Source organism: Phalangium opilio, unplaced genomic scaffold (genome assembly GCF_054372755.1).
Source record: "Phalangium opilio isolate 3A_F unplaced genomic scaffold, DU_Popi_V2 ptg000042l_1, whole genome shotgun sequence".
Lineage (NCBI taxonomy): Eukaryota > Metazoa > Arthropoda > Arachnida > Opiliones > Phalangiidae > Phalangium > Phalangium opilio.
Window position 1 is genome coordinate 2,957,814 of NW_028324166.1, and position 18,537 is coordinate 2,976,350.

An 18,537-nucleotide genomic window follows, 5' to 3' on the forward strand; every position below is an offset into this window, starting at 1 on the left:
TGAATTGCATTGTTTAGGGTGGAGTTGTACGCCGAAAACAAGCTTATGTTCGGTGCTTTGAACAAAGCTGGCTATTCCCTCGACGTCATTCGATGGAAAAAGCCATCGGACGATTTTTCTACCATATCTGTGAAGGAAATCGAAAGCCTGATTTCCGTCTACTTCATGGGAATCGCGTTGGCCTTATCCACTCTGATTCTTGAAACATCACTATCGTTTTTGATGTCGCTCAAGAAGTCGAGAACCAAACCAAAGGTCTTGAGACGACACAATCGACGAGTTTATCTTCATACACTAATGTATCACTACTAAATAATATAACATAATTATTGGATTCGGCTTACAATATAGAGTGAAGAATTTCACGTGAATTACTTAATACCGCAATATTTATATTTCGTTTCAACAGGGATAGATTTAATTTTAGAAGTAGGAATGGAGAACGTTTAGTATTTACTTCAGTCCGAGTATAGAGCCCCTCCCTCCAACACGTAACGAAAAGTTTAAATTATCTTATTGGCTCACTTAAACACTACGTTATGATGACGTTGCTGACGGGAGCGGCAAAAAATACGTATTTACTTTTTTACCTCTGTCGCTATGACCCTCCCGCCTCTTCTTTCATACCCACCTCCGTTCCGTGGAAGGGGGTCCGGCACTTTGACGCGCGCCCAGATTACTCTGTCTGTTCTCCATTCCTATTTCTCAAATTAAATCTATCCCTGGTTTCAATTATCCAAATTATGTTGGAACACGATTTGGTCCGATTTCATAAATTAATTCCAATAAAAATGCTGACAGTGAATTTAAGGGGCGTTAATTCGGGCTAATCCTTGATTGTGGAAACTAATCGCATCCTTGCCGTGGACCCTTAAGGGACCTAATTTGCATTGAAACCTTCATAGAAAAAAAACTAGTTTACTCACATTATTAGCCCTTTAATATTCCAAGTATAAGAAATGTATGTATCACTGTACTGTTTAACTTATAACTGTCTAAATTTTATTATATAATATTAAAAAAGAGAAGAATAAATAAAATAAAAATAATTTTAGATATTTTAAAAATATATTATAAACAAATTGTTAAACTGTTGCGTATGGTTTCGAAATTTCTCTGTAAAAAGGATGTGTGTTCATCGAGATAAAAACGCCTAAATCCTGAAAGATGGAAAGACGTTTCCCTCGATTCATCTTTCCTGTTGCAATGTATTATTATCTTGTCAAAAACACTCACTAGATATACTGTGATATATTACACATATATAAATAGGCATGTTTAAAAGACTAGATGATTTATTTCACGGCCAATTTTCGTTAGGATTCGACACAATATCTTCCTAAATAGGATTGCTATTATAATTAAAATGAGTTTAATGAAAGTACTAATTTTATCATGCCTTGTTGTTGTTACTCTGGCTCAGAAAACCGGATATATTAATAATAGTAAGTTATTAAAAAAATAATTTGTATGATTTGCTTGTAAAGAAATTTTTTATATTAAATGTGTCTATAATTTAAAGGGGGTAAGTCTTTTTCATCCCTATGGATTAATAACTTAAAATGAAACTTTCTTTCAAAAATTACCTTAATTTTAATTAACATGTTTTGTTTCAAAAATGAACGCGGATAAGTTTTTCATAAATTAAGGGAGATGTTCTTTGGGAAATCAATTTTGAGTCGATAATGTTCTATGACAATTTGCTCTAAGGGACACTGTGGGATGACCACTTAAATAAATTGGAATTTAGAAATCATTGTCTTTCAGTTTAATAATTAAATTTAAGGGGTCATAAATAAAATACTCCAATCTTAACTTAAAAACAGTGAACCGGACAGAACATTTTAGACTCAAAATCGTCCAAAGAACATCCCCCTTAACTTATGGCTAACTTGTCAGAAAAACATTGTGTATTTGAGAAAATGGTTTGTTTGTATGTTAGTTCTTTACGCACAGCCTCAATTGGTTAACGGAAAAGTTCAGGTAACATAACATTATACCTTAAAAGAACGGCCATTTCTAAATATAGGTTCGATTTAGCAGACGCCACTAAACCAATAGCTGCATCATAGTTTTAAAAACTAACTAAATTCTAATTATTTTGTAATAAAATAAAAATTGGATCGCTTTCAATAAACTGTTCAAGAGATGTTCATAATCTAAGCTTTCCAATTAACATCAACGCCTTAATTTTAATCGGTTACTATACTTACAGGGCGTTGTTACCGTAGAGGTGAAGATTTTCAGCAATGCGGCACCGCGTGTCCACTTACCTGTGAAAACTACAATAGCCCTCCCAGATTCTGCACCCTTCAGTGCGTTCAAGGATGTTTCTGTCGAAATGGTCTCGTGCGCGAAACCCGCACCGGCCAGTGCGTTCAGCCTCGACAGTGCAACCTTCTTAGAGGAGGAAAAGGAAAATGAGAAAGTTTTAGGGCCTATTATTAACCACTTTCGATTTGTAAATGCAATCATATTTAAATTAGCTTACATTGTCAAAAATAAAAATAAATTTACCTGTTACATACATATTGTTTATTACTTACTTATTGGTTACTTCAGGAATACATAAAGCTAATAGGAATTGTTGTGGCCCATATATACCATGATTATTTCTAGACGGGTTTTGTGGGTTGGGCTTCAGTGCTATCCGTCACGCCTCATAATTCTGATGTCTTTCTAACCAAGATTTCATTGGTTAGTAGCATTGCAAGGTCAGGCGCTCGCGTAAGGTGTATAACATAGGCAGCGAGATAGAGTTTTCGCGAGGAAAAAGTCGTCTGTTTAGCTCTTCCCTCAAAATCTGCGGGGATACGCAATGATTCCAATTAACTTTATGCATTCTTTGTTACCTAAGCTAACGGCATAATTTTTCGAATCAAGTAATATAAAACGATTACCTTAGGTAGTTCTTGTTTAACATATCGGTCTTAAATTACCCATTTTGTACGCGATACAGATGTATTGTATTATCTAACAGTATCGATTACAAAATAAGTTAAAAGGAGGTTTAAAAACATGCTAATGGCACCGTTTTCAAAACTTAATTTTCTTACAGTGAGCTAATTACGTATCAATTTCAAATTGAGGTTTAAGGTGTTTTAGAAACATGCTAATTGCAAAATATTTACGACTTAATTACGCCATAGATTTTATATAAAAGAGCATTAGCAGATCTGTCGATTATCAAAATTTTGACGCTATCTAAACTAACAATGAATTTGTTTCAAGTTGTTTTCATTTCAAGCTTCGTCGTCGTAGCCTTAGGTTTAAGATTGGATAACCGTAAGTAAAATTATTCCTTACTGTCTTGTAACTTGCAAAGGCAAATGGAAAAAATAGAAAGTAATTAGGCAATGAAGTGGATGAAACCTTCCATAGAGTCCTGTATAATTAACACCATAAACGTATGATCTTCTATTAAGTTTCTATGTCTGAATGGAATCAAAAGAAAAGAAGACCAGCCTTTCATCCTGCAGCCTAGAATCTGTCTCACCCAATTCTGATATTAAATTATATGAGACACTATCGTTGTGAAAGCCTTAGTTTGAAACGCGAATGGTGTTTAAAAACCTCTCCTCGATTACAGGCGAGATTTTAGTCCTGGAATTTACTGCCCTAAAAGCATGATAGCTTAAACAAACCATGGTAAAAACATGTTCGTTTGGAAACACATACTCGCAAAAAAATTAAATTCAGTGTCATACTAGCTCTTGTTACGTTACATAGTACTTTTAAATATTTACTTATAGGTGTAGATTCTATTTTACACTTGCAGATAATAAGTTGTGTACCGAATTTGGAGAAAAATTCAAGTGGTGCGGTTCGAGTTGCCCAGATACTTGTGACAACTATTTCGATCTTGTGAGACCTGATTGTCTGCACAAATGCGTTGCAGGATGTTTCTGCGACAAGGGCCTCGTTCGTGATACTGTAACTGGAGCTTGCGTTCCTCCCGAATATTGCGAAATACATCAAGTACAAGTGCATCATTATTGAACTTGCAATTAAACGATTGTATATCGATGGATTTGAAATAAAATATAAACATTAATATTAATATTATAAAATAAGAGTTTAAAGGGATGCACAATGTGTAGTATGGGGGCGGGGCCTATATGAAAGTTACTTTCCATCAAATAGAGCTCTACTTTGCAAGAGCGAATTTCGCAGTTCCGTTGAATCAATCCGCTGAGTCATCCCCCATTGTCCAATCACTACTCCAGGAAATTTTAACACTACTTCTTCAAAATATAGTTCTTGACACGCCCTACATAATGCATTGCACACCCCTTTAAATTCTTGTCGTCTTAATTGACCGTGGAAAAAAAAATGTTTGAATTTACATACCGCATCTAAGACTATGGAGCAAACATCTATGACGTCACAATGTCTATCTACTCATTAGCTCCCGTGATTTAACCAAATGTTTTTATTAGACAGTGATGTTAGAAGGGCTTTAAAACAAGAATAGTTATTTAATTCATATGGTATGTAATGTACAAGTATACTGAAAAAAAATATACGAACATCGATGGATATCCTGATTTCAAGTGTCTTTGTACGTTAACCGGAAGTGTGTTTTTAATCAGTTATTTAATTGGTTTAAGATTGATCTAAACAAACATCCTGTTTTTAATTAGCTTAATTGCTTCATTTATTTAATTATTATATAAGGACCTTATTATAAAGCGCATTATTTAATATTGTGATTGATCTCTTAGTGATAGGTTAGGCTATATTGCACTGCTAAAAAAACCCAAACTTTACTTAGGTCGGTATGGCATCGTTCAGACTTCTGTTAATTGCTAGTTTGTTAGTCTTGGCTCTTGGTATATACCCAGAAGTAGATGATAGTAAGTATATTAACTTACTTATGGGTGTTTCAAAGAAGTTTCAAGTCCCATTCAAGTCTAATACGGTTTGTAACTTTAAATGTCTTTAAAGCTATAAATTGCGAGAAAGAAGGAGAGTATTATAGCCAATGTGGAACATTTTGCGAAGACACTTGCGAAAACTACCAAAACCGGATGAGACCGTGCATTCTAATGTGCAACAGAGGGTGTTTTTGCCAAAGAGGACTAGTTCGGGATGAAGCCACCGGAGAGTGCGTTCAGCCAGATCAGTGCAGCACTTAGTTTCACAAACGAGTGACTTTTGTTAACTTACTTTTCGTTCTTGTATAAATAAAATAATATTTGCAAATGTCAATTTGTTTTGTTTTTCGTCAAACCATTAGTAACATTTCTACAATAAATATGATACTAGGTTAATGAGTGAGACGCACCGTGGTTTTAGTCTTGCCCAGTTGTAACACTTTTGAGTAACACTATAAGAATTAAATTTCGCCTCCACACCCAGTGCATCCTCCCTTGTCAATATTTACGACACCATAGGCTACGTGACAATCGTCACGTAGTCGTTCGACTTTAAAGAAAAGAGTTACGCTCGTCTTAGTAGTCCTGAAGGAGCCTGCAGGTAGAAGGTGTGGCGGGAATTACTCTCTCGTCTATCGGACCTCACGATATGACCGACCGCTTATGAAACGTGCGAGAATGTCGCGCGTACGAACCAAGGACGAAATCGAAGAGCGCATCATCGAACTAATTAAATACGGTACCGTATACAGCCTTTTTATGTACTAATCAAGGAAACCAAAATCTGAGTCAAGACCAAGTGTTTACTTTTGAACTAAGAACGATATATATATATTATGTTTTCAATGTTGGCACTTAATGCTTAGTACCCTAGACATCCACTTAAAGAATAATGAATTAACAACTTAAATAAACATAATTAAATAAAAAGTGTCACATTTTGGGGGTCCGTCCGGGATTCTATACAACATAATTACAACATAATTAACGAACCCCGGATAATGTTAAGCGTGTTAGACGCTCTATTCATTTGTTCAATGTCCTTTTATTTTTACGTTTAATTGTAAGCGTTTTAGACGCTCTATATCTCGTTACCCTTTGCTAGTTGGTCACTTCCACTTCATTTCTTTTACGACCTTACTACGGAGTAAAGCTGGTCTTATAGCATTTCAATAGCCCTTACGCGACACAACGATTTGTGGATTATGCGCGCATGACTAGTTATTCCCTAGTTCATTCCCAGTCTTGTCGCCCGTCCTTGGGAAGATTTTTTGCTTGCGAGGAATGTGTACACCTCCATTCCGCCATTTCTATAAGTGCGAGGGAAGCTAGGGCCCGCCATAGAAACCTCGTTCGCGAACAGCAACAAAACGTGAGAAATATGGCTGACCCTATTGATCAGACAGAAATTATTCGGCAATTACAAGAACAAATCGCTAATCTCACAACCCAAATTCAAAATCAAAATCGCCGACCTAGAGAGGATGATAATGATGAATTTCGAAATGCCGGGCCTGGCCTACGTAATCTTCAGGGGGCTATGCCCGCCGCGGAGGCGCTTCCCCAAGCTTGGGCACCCCCTGTTGCCCTCCCCTCTTTTTCAGGTAGTTACGCCGAGGGGAACGCCAAGGAATTTCTTCAAAAGGCCAGACAAATTTTATTATCTCGCGGCTGCCCTGACGATATTTTTCTTCGCCATTGGGTACCCTGTATGCTAACAGGAGCTGCCTTTGAGTGGTTCACGAACCAAGGGGCTTTTGAGAGTTTTGAGCATTTTTCAGACGAATTAAAAGATGAGTTTTTAGCCCATACAAACGATGATTTCATTTTGGAAAAGATTGACCATAGGATTCAGAAATCTGGCGAATCGGTTACTAATTACGTAGAGGCGATGCAGACCCTCATGAGGAAATTAGTTGAGCCCTTGGACGAACGTACTCAAGTTAGATTAATAAAGAAAAATTTAAGTTACGATCTTCGGGTAGCGTTCGCTGCGAATAGATTCTCTTCAGTACGAGAGATGGTTGCCTCGTGCGTGCTTCACGAACAGGCAAAAGCCTCCCGCCGACAAGAAGAGGGAGCTCCTAAGCCCGCGCCCCCACCTAACCCCGCGGTACATACTGACGTCATATGTTTGCGATGTGGAGAGAGGGGCCATTACCAAAGGTTTTGCCGCGCGCGTTCGTTACCCCCCTCTACGGACACGTCTCAAGCCAATACCTCTCAACGGCCGGTTAGCCGAAGTAGCTACCCCACCCGAGAATTTTACAATCACTCCTATTCAGCCCCAGTATGTCGCTCCTGCGGAATGACGGGTCATATTAGTCCGAACTGTACGAGACAAGCGAGAAACTATTCGTTCCAAAACGATAATAGACAAAGACAAACACAAACCATTTCATCACAAAACACTCGTCCAACTCCGGGAAACCCCCGTGCGGGAGGAAACAACACCAGTTCCTCCCGCAATCATCAAAATTAAATTCTTTGACGTGCATGGGGTCCACAGGAAACGCAAACAAATCTACTAATTTTCAGTTACAGCCAAGTTTAGCAAAAATCAAAATTCAAATAAATGGTTCTCCTGGTATAGCTCTTGTGGACCCCGGTTCAACGTTTACCCTCGTTGATGACAAATTCAGGAATGTTATTTCAAACGCCTCATATAAAACTGGCAGAGTTAAGTTAGGGATAAAATTGGCAAATAAAACTAGAGTTACCACAACTGGTACGGGGCACGCGAGTCTTTCTCTTCCGGGGCTGGAAGTATCAAGCAACATATTTTTTGTAAAGAATTTAATTTTTCCATGTATTATTGGTATGGATATTTTGCATTCCCATGGAATGAAGATGGATTGTGGTGAAATGTGTTTTAGTTGGCGAGCCGCCCCTCTGAATAAATTCCCTTTTCTGCGTAATTTTGGTGCCCTTCCCTCTTTAGATTCCCTAGCTTTAACAACTTCAGACATCGCTATAGACGAGGAGGAATTGGCAACAGCTTTATCTTTTGCCAACGTCTCCCCTATTGAGAAAGAACATTTAGATAGTTTAGTCTATGAATTTCGACACTTATTTGCTCAAACACCAGGTATAACCAATACTGCCTCTCATGTCATAGATACGGGTGACGCCATGCCCATATCATGTCACCCTTACAGATATTCTCCTTACAAACGTGAACAAATCGACCTAATAATCGATGACATGTTAGCTAAAGACTTAATTGAACCTTGTAATTCGCCATGGGCTTCTCCATGTATCTTGGTTAAAAAGAAAGACGGTACAGACCGCTTGTGCATCGATTATCGCAAACTAAATAACGTCACGCGAAAAGATTCATATCCTTTACCTCGTATTGAGGACATATTGGACTCTCTTCGAACGCCGAGGTTTATTACAACGCTTGACCTGAAGGCAGGTTACTGGCAAGTGCCAATGGATATCAGGAGTAGGGATAAGGCCGCATTTGTAACTCATCGTGGGTTATTCAGACCGAAGGTGCTTATGTTTGGCCTCACCACCGCCCCTTCAACATTTCAACGTATGATTGATCGTCTCTTCGCACCATTACGTCATGAAGGAGTTAGTGCTTATCTCGACGATCTGATAGTTATATCGTCAACTTTCAAAGAACATATGGCTACCTTACATAAAGTCTTTGCGACCCTCAGTAACGCTGGCCTCACCGTAAAGGCGAGTAAAACCAAATTTTGTCAAAAAGAAGCTTCCTTATTGGGTCACCTAGTATCCGAAAAGGGCGTTATGGTAGATCCCGCGAAGACTACAGCCGTTAGCGAGTATCCCGTTCCTAGGAATGTCAAGGAATTGAGAACATTCCTGGGAATGGCTTCTTATTATCGTCGTTTTATTGAAGGATTTGCGAAAATTGCAGATCCTTTGCATGCGTTATTACATAAAGACACCGAATGGAACTGGACGCAACTACAGCAATCTGCATTTATTACCCTTAAACAATCTTTAACATCTGCCCCTATTCTCGTGCCCCCGAATTATTCTAAGCCCTTCATTGTATATTGCGATGCATCGAAAACTGGGCTAGGGGCAGTACTGTGCCAGAAGGAAGGCCGAAAAGAGGTGGTCATTCAATACGCCAGCTCTTCTCTAAACCCAGCCGAACGTAACTACTCCGTCACGGAACGTGAGTGTTTAGCTGTTAAATGGGCAATACAAAAATTTCGTCCCTATATCGAAGGTGGTCAGGTGGAAGTGTTTACTGACCATAGCGCCCTTCAGTGGCTTAAAGCCGCTCGTGATCCAACCGGAAAACTAGCACGATGGAGTTTGATTATCCAGCCTTACGTTTCATCCATAAAGCACGTTCCAGGTAGGAACAACGAGGTAGCGGACGCGTTATCTCGTATTCCGAGGGTTGACGAACACGAGTCGCTGGTCGATTCGAACTCTGAAACCACGGAAAATCCCACCTTGGCGTCGACAAGTTTGGATTTGGGTGTGAGTTTTGATGAGGATATCATCATCCAGGCTCAAACCGCCGACACGAAACTAACCGCTATCAGAAACTATCTTGAAAATCAAACCCTTCCACCTGACCCCCAGTTAACAGACTTGGTAAAGTCAGTAGCATCGAAATGTGCGATTATTGACAACATCTTATATAGGGATATCTTACGAGGTCAAGAGAAGGATCATTCCTATCGTATCTGGCTTCCTACGGCCTTAATTGCAACTGTCCTTCAGTTAAACCACGACATTCCCATTTCTGGGCATTTAGGGATTTTTAAAACATTGCGCCGCATCCAGTCGCGTTATTTTTGGGAAGGTATGACCCGTTCCGTTGCGCAATATGTCCGTTCTTGCGTCCCGTGTCAGACTCATAAAAATCCGCAGCGTGCACCTGCCGGATTTATGAAGTCAGCTTCTCCTTCTGACCCGTGGCAAGTAGTGTCCATAGACCTTAAAGGACCGTTTCCTGCAAGCAAGCGTGGCAATACCCAGCTTCTTGTTGTTCTCGATTGCATGACCAAATGGGTGGAGCTCTTCCCTTTGCGTCGCGCAACAACCAAGGCAATTACCACTAAATTGGTAGACGAAGTCTTCACCAGGTTTGGTGTACCCACCTCAATAATTAGTGACAACGGTAGTCAATTTTGCAGCAAAATTATGAAAGCCGTCTACGTCACTCTTGGTGTTCACCATAAATTCACCTCATTTTATAGTCCTCGCGGCAACCCTGTTGAACGCTCGAATCGCACCATTGGCACGATGATTTCAACGTACGTCACAAACAATCATCGTGAATGGGACTTAGGGTTACCCCAGCTCGCTATGGCCATTCGCACAGCCCCCCAGGACACGACAGGTTATACCCCTGCGTTCCTCAACTTTGGCCGTGAACTCAGAGCACCCTTTGATATAACTCCTGCTGTTTCTCCTGAGAAAAACCCCTCGACCGACAATATTCAGGCATACGCTACAACATTACAGGATCGTGTAACATCCGCAATTGATGAGGCGAAGGCCAATATGTTACTAGAACAGGACAGGCAGGCTAGTTACTTTAACCCCCGACGTCGTGATTTTGAATTTGAGGTTGGTGATTCTGTCTTGCGCAAGACTCATTTCCAGTCGTCAGCTGGTGAAAGATTTAATGCAAAACTTGCTCCCAAGTGGGATGGCCCATTTATGATTGGCGAAAAATTGTCGCCTCTAACTTATCGCTTAACCAATGTTGGTCATAAACGTACCTTAAAGGGAACCTATCATATCACCCAGTTAAAACCGTTTATTCATCGTGCCCCCCAAGGCGCCGCGCCTTCGGCCCCTGTGCCCAGTTTTGGCCGCGATTTGACTTCCCCTACTCCTAGTGCCCCGAGCATTGCTGATTCTGTAGAAAGTGACCAACTTTCATATCATCCGCGGCTGCGGCCCAGGAATAGGCTTACAAATAGGGTTATATACCCTTCTCGTATCGCGTGACCATTAATATGATTTCTTTTGATTTAATTGCTATATCTGGTCTGTTTTTGATTGATTTAATTGTTCAATATGAGTTGTTTTCGATTGATTTAATTGTTCAATATGAGTTGTTTTTGATTGATTTCATTGTTCCTTATGTTTGCTTTTTGATTTAATTGCTTTATATCTTTTGGTTTTTTTTTTTTTTGATTGTCATTGCTTGATTGATTACCCGTTGTTTTTCAATTTTTTTTGTGCGCGCCTTTGGTTTCCTTGTCTCCATCGTTGGTGTTTCCGTTCGTCGTCGAACGCGGTCGTTCGATCCTTGGTGTGGGGGAGTTGTAACACTTTTGAGTAACACTATAAGAATTAAATTTCGCCTCCACACCCAGTGCATCCTCCCTTGTCAATATTTACGACACCATAGGCTACGTGACAATCGTCACGTAGTCGTTCGACTTTAAAGAAAAGAGTTACGCTCGTCTTAGTAGTCCTGAAGGAGCCTGCAGGTAGAAGGTGTGGCGGGAATTACTCTCTCGTCTATCGGACCTCACGATATGACCGACCGCTTATGAAACGTGCGAGAATGTCGCGCGTACGAACCAAGGACGAAATCGAAGAGCGCATCATCGAACTAATTAAATACGGTACCGTATACAGCCTTTTTATGTACTAATCAAGGAAACCAAAATCTGAGTCAAGACCAAGTGTTTACTTTTGAACTAAGAACGATATATATATATTATGTTTTCAATGTTGGCACTTAATGCTTAGTACCCTAGACATCCACTTAAAGAATAATGAATTAACAACTTAAATAAACATAATTAAATAAAAAGTGTCACACAGTATCCTGTTCCATTTCCATATCTACAGGCGTTAAAAAAGGTTGGTGTAGTACATGGGCGATTTTGAGTCGAAATTTTTTAAGAGTGTTTAGGGATGACCCATTAACTTCTTTCTTACTTATTTTCAAGGGGTCATGTTTAAAATACTCCAATCGTAACTTTTAAACGGTGTGGGCAAAATGTTAGAACATTTTCGACTCAAAATTAATTTCCTATTTAAACCACTGTACTTTGAACCTACTATCCTGTTCGGAACAGCATGGATAACGTGGAAAAAGTACGAACTTAGTTTTGTCAGGGATAAGGGAGGTGAGATGGATTGGAAATGATGAAGGGCGACCTGCGGCACCGTATCTCTCCCAGTGTACCTCGCGCACGCCCCTACCCTTCAGTAGGCGATTGCCAAGTGCTGCCGCGTAGCGCCATTTTATATGTACGAGAACTAGCTTCTATTTTTAAGATAGAGGGAGCGTCCTTTACAATTTCGTCCGGTACGACCCTACCTAACCGCTGAGGATGCTGGGAGGACTACGGTGCCGTAGGAGGGGGTACAGAGGCAACGCTACAGGTATGGGGGTTTCCACTCCATTCCTCTCTCCTTCAAGGTTTAGTTTTAGCGAAGCTATCCTGCGTTTCCCGGGTGTTTTAATAGACAGGAAACCGGAAAGAGTTCCCTGTCTATGTAGACGCTAAACACTAAATATACTTTGGATTAAACCATAAAAAACAAACGATGTAAACAAACTATCGATCGATTTATTAAACCTTTATATTTACCACTGCGTAGTATAAATATCCTTTGCAAATAAGTTCAGAATTTTACCGGATACATAGCATTAAGTTAGTTCCTTGATAAGAGTGTATCCTGCTCTAATTAGGTCATCCCAACAAAATTCCACTGCACATTATATTAAGATATCGTAAATCATTTCGGATTGAAATTGAATCCCTTTAAGATGGCTTTATTGAAAGTTCTTTTCCTTTCGAGCTTTCTAATTTTTGGAATTTCCGAAGTTTATGGTTTTTTCGAAAGAGGTATGAATTTGATTTATGATTAATGATTTTGTTCGGTAGTGTTTTAGTTAGTATTAAAGGGTGTTTCTTGACAAGTCTGGCATAAATTAAGGGGGATGTGCTTTAGGCGATTTTGAGTCGAAAATGTTCTATGATATCTTGCCGTCCGGGCCAATGTTTTCAAGTTAAGATTGGAGTATTTTATGAATGACCCCTTAAATTTATTTAATAAACTGAAAGACAATGCTAATTTACTTAGCTTTGGTACATATTTACTCAATTTCACCGAAAGAAATAAATATAGATTCATAGAAGGCCTAATTAAACAGTTTTGAAAATGTCATATTGCCACATTTGCAGAAACAGAAACAAATTGCTTTAAAGTTGGAGAAGAATATACAACTTGCGGAACTTCTTGTCCAGACACTTGCCAAAATTACAGAGAAGAGTTTAGATTTTGTACTGAAGACTGCAATAGAGGTTGCTTTTGCCAAAGAGGACTTGTTCGGGATGAAGATACAGGAGAGTGCGTTCATCCCGATCAGTGCAGCACTTAGATTAATAGTTTCACAGCAAAGTGATTGTTAACCTTACTTTTCGTTTTCTACTAATAAATGAATACAATAAAATAAAATTTGCAAATTTCAAATTGTTTTGTTTTTTGCGAAAACCATTAGTAACATGTCTGCAATAAGACACTAGGTTAAAGGGTCTCGAGAACTAATTATTCCGGAACGAATTTGTCTCAAGACCAAAGTGTCCCGAGACCCATTTGCCCCAAGACCCAATTTGCCCCAAGACCCAATTGTCCCGAGACCCATTTGCTCCAAGACCCAATTGTCCTGAGACCCATTTGCCCCAAGACCCAATTGTCCCAAGACCTTAACGGCGAGACCAAATTGTCGGGGACCGTGCCTAGTATACTGTTGCATTCCCATATCTACAGATGTTCCAAAAACGGTGGTAGAACCGAAATACAGAAGGGCTACATGAGCGATTTTGAGTCGAAAATGTTAAGACACTACAAATTATGATTAAAGGATGACCCTTCAATAAAATTAGCATTGTTCTTAAGTTTCTCACTTAAATACAATTGGTCATATATAAAGCACAAAGCACCCCAATCGTAGTTCTTCTAAACGGTGGGGGCAAGATGTCAAAGACGATTTTCGACTGAAAATTTATTTCCCTTAGAACCCACTATACTTCAGTCGTAGCAACACCCTGTATAACCGGGGAAAGAACCAGTACTTTCATTTTATTTAGCGAAACTACTACAGCAGTGAGTGGGTATTAGAAGGAGACTAGGAGACAGCAAATTCTCCGTCAGCCCCCCTCCCCTTTCAAAACCGTACCTAGCTGTGGCTCGGAATCAGAGTTCCGCACATACACAATCGGCGCAACAGAGAGGTAAACAATCAGAGTAGTTTGTTCACGGCAAGTACGTCTAGCTTCTCGTCTGTGCAACGAGGTAGGTGCGCGTGAGAAAGATCGGGTTGTGTTGTTACAGTTACTCGCTCCCTCTCCTCATTAAATCTCCTTCTTATACGTGCTCACTGGGTATTTCGATCATTTATTAAGAAAATTAAACCTTCATATTTACCACTGCGCAATATAAATATCTTTTGTAAATAATTTTAAGTTCAGAATTTTACCGGATACATAGCATTAAGCGTGTTCCTTGATAAGAGTTTATATTCTTTTCTAATTAGGTCAGCCTGCAAAATTCCACTACATATTATAATATTAAGATATCGTAAAACAATTCGGATTGAAATTGAATCTCATAAAGATGACTTCATTCAAAGTTCTTTTCCTCTTGAGCTTTCTGATTTTTGGAATTTCCGTGGTTTATGGTTCAGGTGAGTATTTCTTTTTTGGTTATGATTTTGTTCGGTAGTGTTTCTGATATATCTGGCATAAATTAAGGGGGGAATTTGAGTCTAAAATGTTCAATGTAATTAAACCTCGTTTTGGAAATGTCTTATTGCCACATTTGCAAAAACAGAAACAAATTGCAATAAAGGAGAAGAATATAACACTTGCGGAACCTTCTGTCCAGACACTTGCAAAGAAAAATCTCGATTTTGTAGTGCAAACTGCAATAGAGGTTGCTTTTGCCAAAGCGGACTTGTCCGGGATGAAGACACAGGAGAGTGCGTTCAGCCCGATCAGTGCAGCACTTAGATTCATAGTTTCACAACAAAGTGATTGTTAACCTTACTTTTCGTTCTTCTACTAATAAATGAATACAATAAAGTAAAATTTGCAAATGTCAAATTGTTTTTTTTTTTTGTGAAACCATTAGTAACATATCTGCAATAAGACACTAGGTTAATGGGTGTATTTAAGAGTCGTACTGTGGTTTTAGTGGAGTGAATTTAAGAGGCATAAAAGAGTAACCCGGGTTTAGTCTTGCCCAGTATTCCGTTGCATTCCCATATCTACAGATGTTCCATAAACGGTGGTAGAACCGAAGTGCAGTGGGCGATTTTGAGTCGAAAATGCGAGAGGCTGATCACCGAGTGTACAAACGCCCATGAAATCAGATTTTCAACATCTTGAAATTTTTGAAATTTTGGGTGAAATTTTGAAATCTTTGTTGAAATTTTGAAATCTGGGTTGAAATTTTGAAATCTGGGTTGAAATTTTGAAATCTTTGTTGAAATTTTGAAATCTGGGTTGAAATTTTGAAATCTTTAAATTTTTGGAATTCTTAGTTGAAATCTTGAAATATTTTGAAATCTTGAAATCTTGAAATCTTTTGAAATCTTGAAATCTGGAAATCTTTTGAAATCTTGAAATCTTTGAGAATTTTAGTTGAAATTCGGAAATTTTATGAAATCTTAGTTGAAATTTTGTGAAATCTTGGTTGAAAGTTCTGGAAATTTTATGAACTCTTGGTTGAAATTTCTGGAAATTTTTCGAAATCTGCTGAAATCATAAAATTTTGGAAATTTTTCAAATCTTTCGAAATCATGAGGAATTTTTTGAAATATGAAATCGAGTGTACAGATTTTTTGGAAATGATCAGCCCCTCGCGAAAATGTTAGGACAAATTATGATTAAAGGATGACCCTGCAATAAAATTAGCATTGTTCTTATGTTTCTTACTTAAATACAATTCGTAATATATAAAGCAACCCAATCGTAACTTCTAAACGGTGTAGGTCAGATGTCAAAGAAGATCTTCGACTGAAAATTTATTTCCCTTAGAACCCACTATACTTCAGTCGTAGCAACACCCTGTATAACCGGGAAACAAACCAGTACTTTCATTTTATATAACGAAACTACTACACCAGAGAGAAGGAGAATAGGAGAGACCAAATTATTCGTCAGCCCCTCCTCCCCCCCTCCTTTTTCAAAACCGGTACCGAGCTGTGGCTCGGAATCAGAGTTCCGCACATGCACAATCGGCGCAACAGAGAGGAAAAACAAGACGAGCCAAGGGCTGGGCTCGTAATAGTAGCCACATCGTACCGTTCTTAACAGGCGTACCTAAAATTTATGTGAATAGCCCATCGATGCGCTACTTTTAACTGTGCTAAAATGAGTACCCGTAATCCTTACTTCAATAAGTTTATTTATGTTATAATTGTAATAGCGCGACACAAAGGGAAATTTTGAGTGAGTAGCCCCTCGATGCGCTACCCTTAACATTGCTAAAATGATTACCCGTAAGACCATTCTAAAAACAACAATGATAACAAGTAACCCTTAATAGACGAAGAGAAAGTTTTACTGATTACCTACTCGATGATAGAGTTACCTTTAACAGTACTAAAATGATTACGTACTTTACGCTCAATTAATACACGTACAGAAAGTTTAAGTTTACAACATAGACTTATGCCGACGCGTAATTTTCGCATCTTATAAATATCTAACATGAACTTGTGGCAAGAAGCGTTTGAAAGAGAAATAATTCCGTAAAACACCCAATAATTGTAATATCCGGGTGTCTTAAGACCATTCTTACAATAACGCCACTAAATACTTGCTTTTGCTTTCAAAATTTCCTCAATTTCTTTGAATGTTGAAATACGGAAGCGGTACTGAAAGCGTGAAATCAAATGGACGACGGTTAGAGGTAATTTAAAAAAAATATAGCTTAACCTTAATATCATAATTCCCTTCCTTTTAAGTAGACGAACGAAAAATATCACCTTCACCACAATTCCCTCCCTTTCACTTTCCCTTCAATGACGAACGAAAAATTTTATGCTGCCAAAGACAGTACTGTGACACGTCTACTACAGCAGGGATATCCAAACTATCGTAGATGTATATCATACGATGTGGCCAAAAAATCTGAGAAGTTTGTTCACGACCAGTACATATAGCTTCACGTTTGTAGGTGCAACGAGGTAGGTGCGCGTGAGCGAGATCGGGCTGTGTTGTTAAAGAATTATACCTATCTTTCGTAAAGTATTTTAAGTTCAGAATTTTAATGGATACATAGCATTAAGCGTGTTCCTTGATAAGAGTTTATTTCCTTTTCTCATTAGGTCATCCCTACAAAATTCCACTACATATTATAATATTAAGATATCGTAAAGCATTTCGGATTGGAATTGAATTCCATTAAAGATGGCTTTATTCAAAGTTCTTTTCCTCCGAGCATTCTGATTTTTGGAATTTCCGAAGTTTATGGTTTATTCAAAAGAGGTATGAATTTGTTTTATTTTTATGGTTTTATTCGGTAGTGTTTTAGTTAGTAATAAAGAGTGTTTCTGATAAGTGGGTATGTTCTTTGAGCGATTTTGAGTCGAAAATTTTCAATGATATTTTGCCGTTCGTGCCACTGTTTTCGAGTTAATATTGCAGTATTTAACGGATGACTCTTTAAATTTAATTAATAACCTGAAAGGCAAAAGCTAATTTAATTAGATTGGCCTAACTAAACCTCATTTCGAAAGTGTCACATTCACGCACTTCTAGAAACAAACTCAAATAGGCGATTTTAAAAATGACGTTTCACAGGTGCGCGCGCAGAAATTAGGGAGGGAAAAATACCTTCCATCTCTGCTTTTTCCCCCGGCTACATATTTTGTATAGGGGACTTTTTGAAAAGGCCTATTGCAGTAAAGATGAAGAATATGAAACTTGCGGAACGGCATGTCCCGCTACTTGCCAAAATTACAGAGAAGAGACTCCACTTTGTACTGCAAAATGCATCGGAGGTTGCTTTTGCCGAAGAGGACTTGTTGTTCGGGATGCAGCCACAGGAGAGTGCGTTCAGCCCTATCAGTGCAGCACTTAGTTTCAAAAATCGGGCTTGATTAACTTGTATTTCGTTATTGTATTAAAAGGAGTGTGAAGTGGAAAATCAAGTAATTTTTTATCGATTCTTCTAATTATAGCACCAGTCTGCGCAGTCAAACATTCCGGATATACTTCCGAAGGGTTTTAAAATTACAAATAGAATCAGATCTCAAGGATAATTTGAAATAAGTACCTCCGACCAATCACGTAATGCCCTGCCTTTTTATTAACAAATTCTCGTGACACGCTCCGTTTTGAATGAAATTTATCGCGAGCTTTGATAAAAATTTCGAGCGATAACACAATAGTGGCGCGAGACACGGCGCGTGCACCGATAATTTTGTTAACAAAAAGACAGGACAGATATTAATGATTTTCAGGATATGGACATGATTATAAAAAAAAATGTTTGAAAACATTGATTATCTTGGTTTTTTTCCACCAAAAATTCCATATTCCCAAATTATTTAATCATGAAATTTTGCGTTGAATGTTTTGGTAAGTTTTAATGATTTCGATGTTATTCTGGCTTTAAAAGACAAGCGTGTCCAATATTCGTGGTCCATTTATATTTTTAATAAGTACACATTCAA

At 38.5% G+C, this 18,537-nt stretch overlaps 1 protein-coding gene and 1 pseudogene across 2 annotated transcripts; both read left to right on the plus strand.

The window, feature by feature from the left end:
• Nucleotides 1-1,282: 1,282 nt before the first annotated feature.
• On the plus strand, nucleotides 1,283-2,527 carry LOC149678335 (venom peptide SjAPI-2-like). The gene is made up of 2 exons (XM_089836318.1): nucleotides 1,283-1,445; nucleotides 2,216-2,527. The coding sequence occupies exons 1-2, from the start codon at nucleotides 1,367-1,369 to the stop codon at nucleotides 2,422-2,424; spliced, it is 288 nt and encodes a 95-aa protein (XP_089692444.1). The 5' UTR covers nucleotides 1,283-1,366; the 3' UTR covers nucleotides 2,425-2,527.
• A 2,224-nt stretch (nucleotides 2,528-4,751) lies between these two features.
• Nucleotides 4,752-5,138, plus strand: LOC149678336 (venom peptide SjAPI-2 pseudogene; annotated as a pseudogene). Its single transcript, XR_016365980.1, has 2 exons — nucleotides 4,752-4,856; nucleotides 4,948-5,138. The product of XR_016365980.1 is annotated as a venom peptide SjAPI-2 pseudogene (transcript).
• Nucleotides 5,139-18,537: the final 13,399 nt, after the last annotated feature.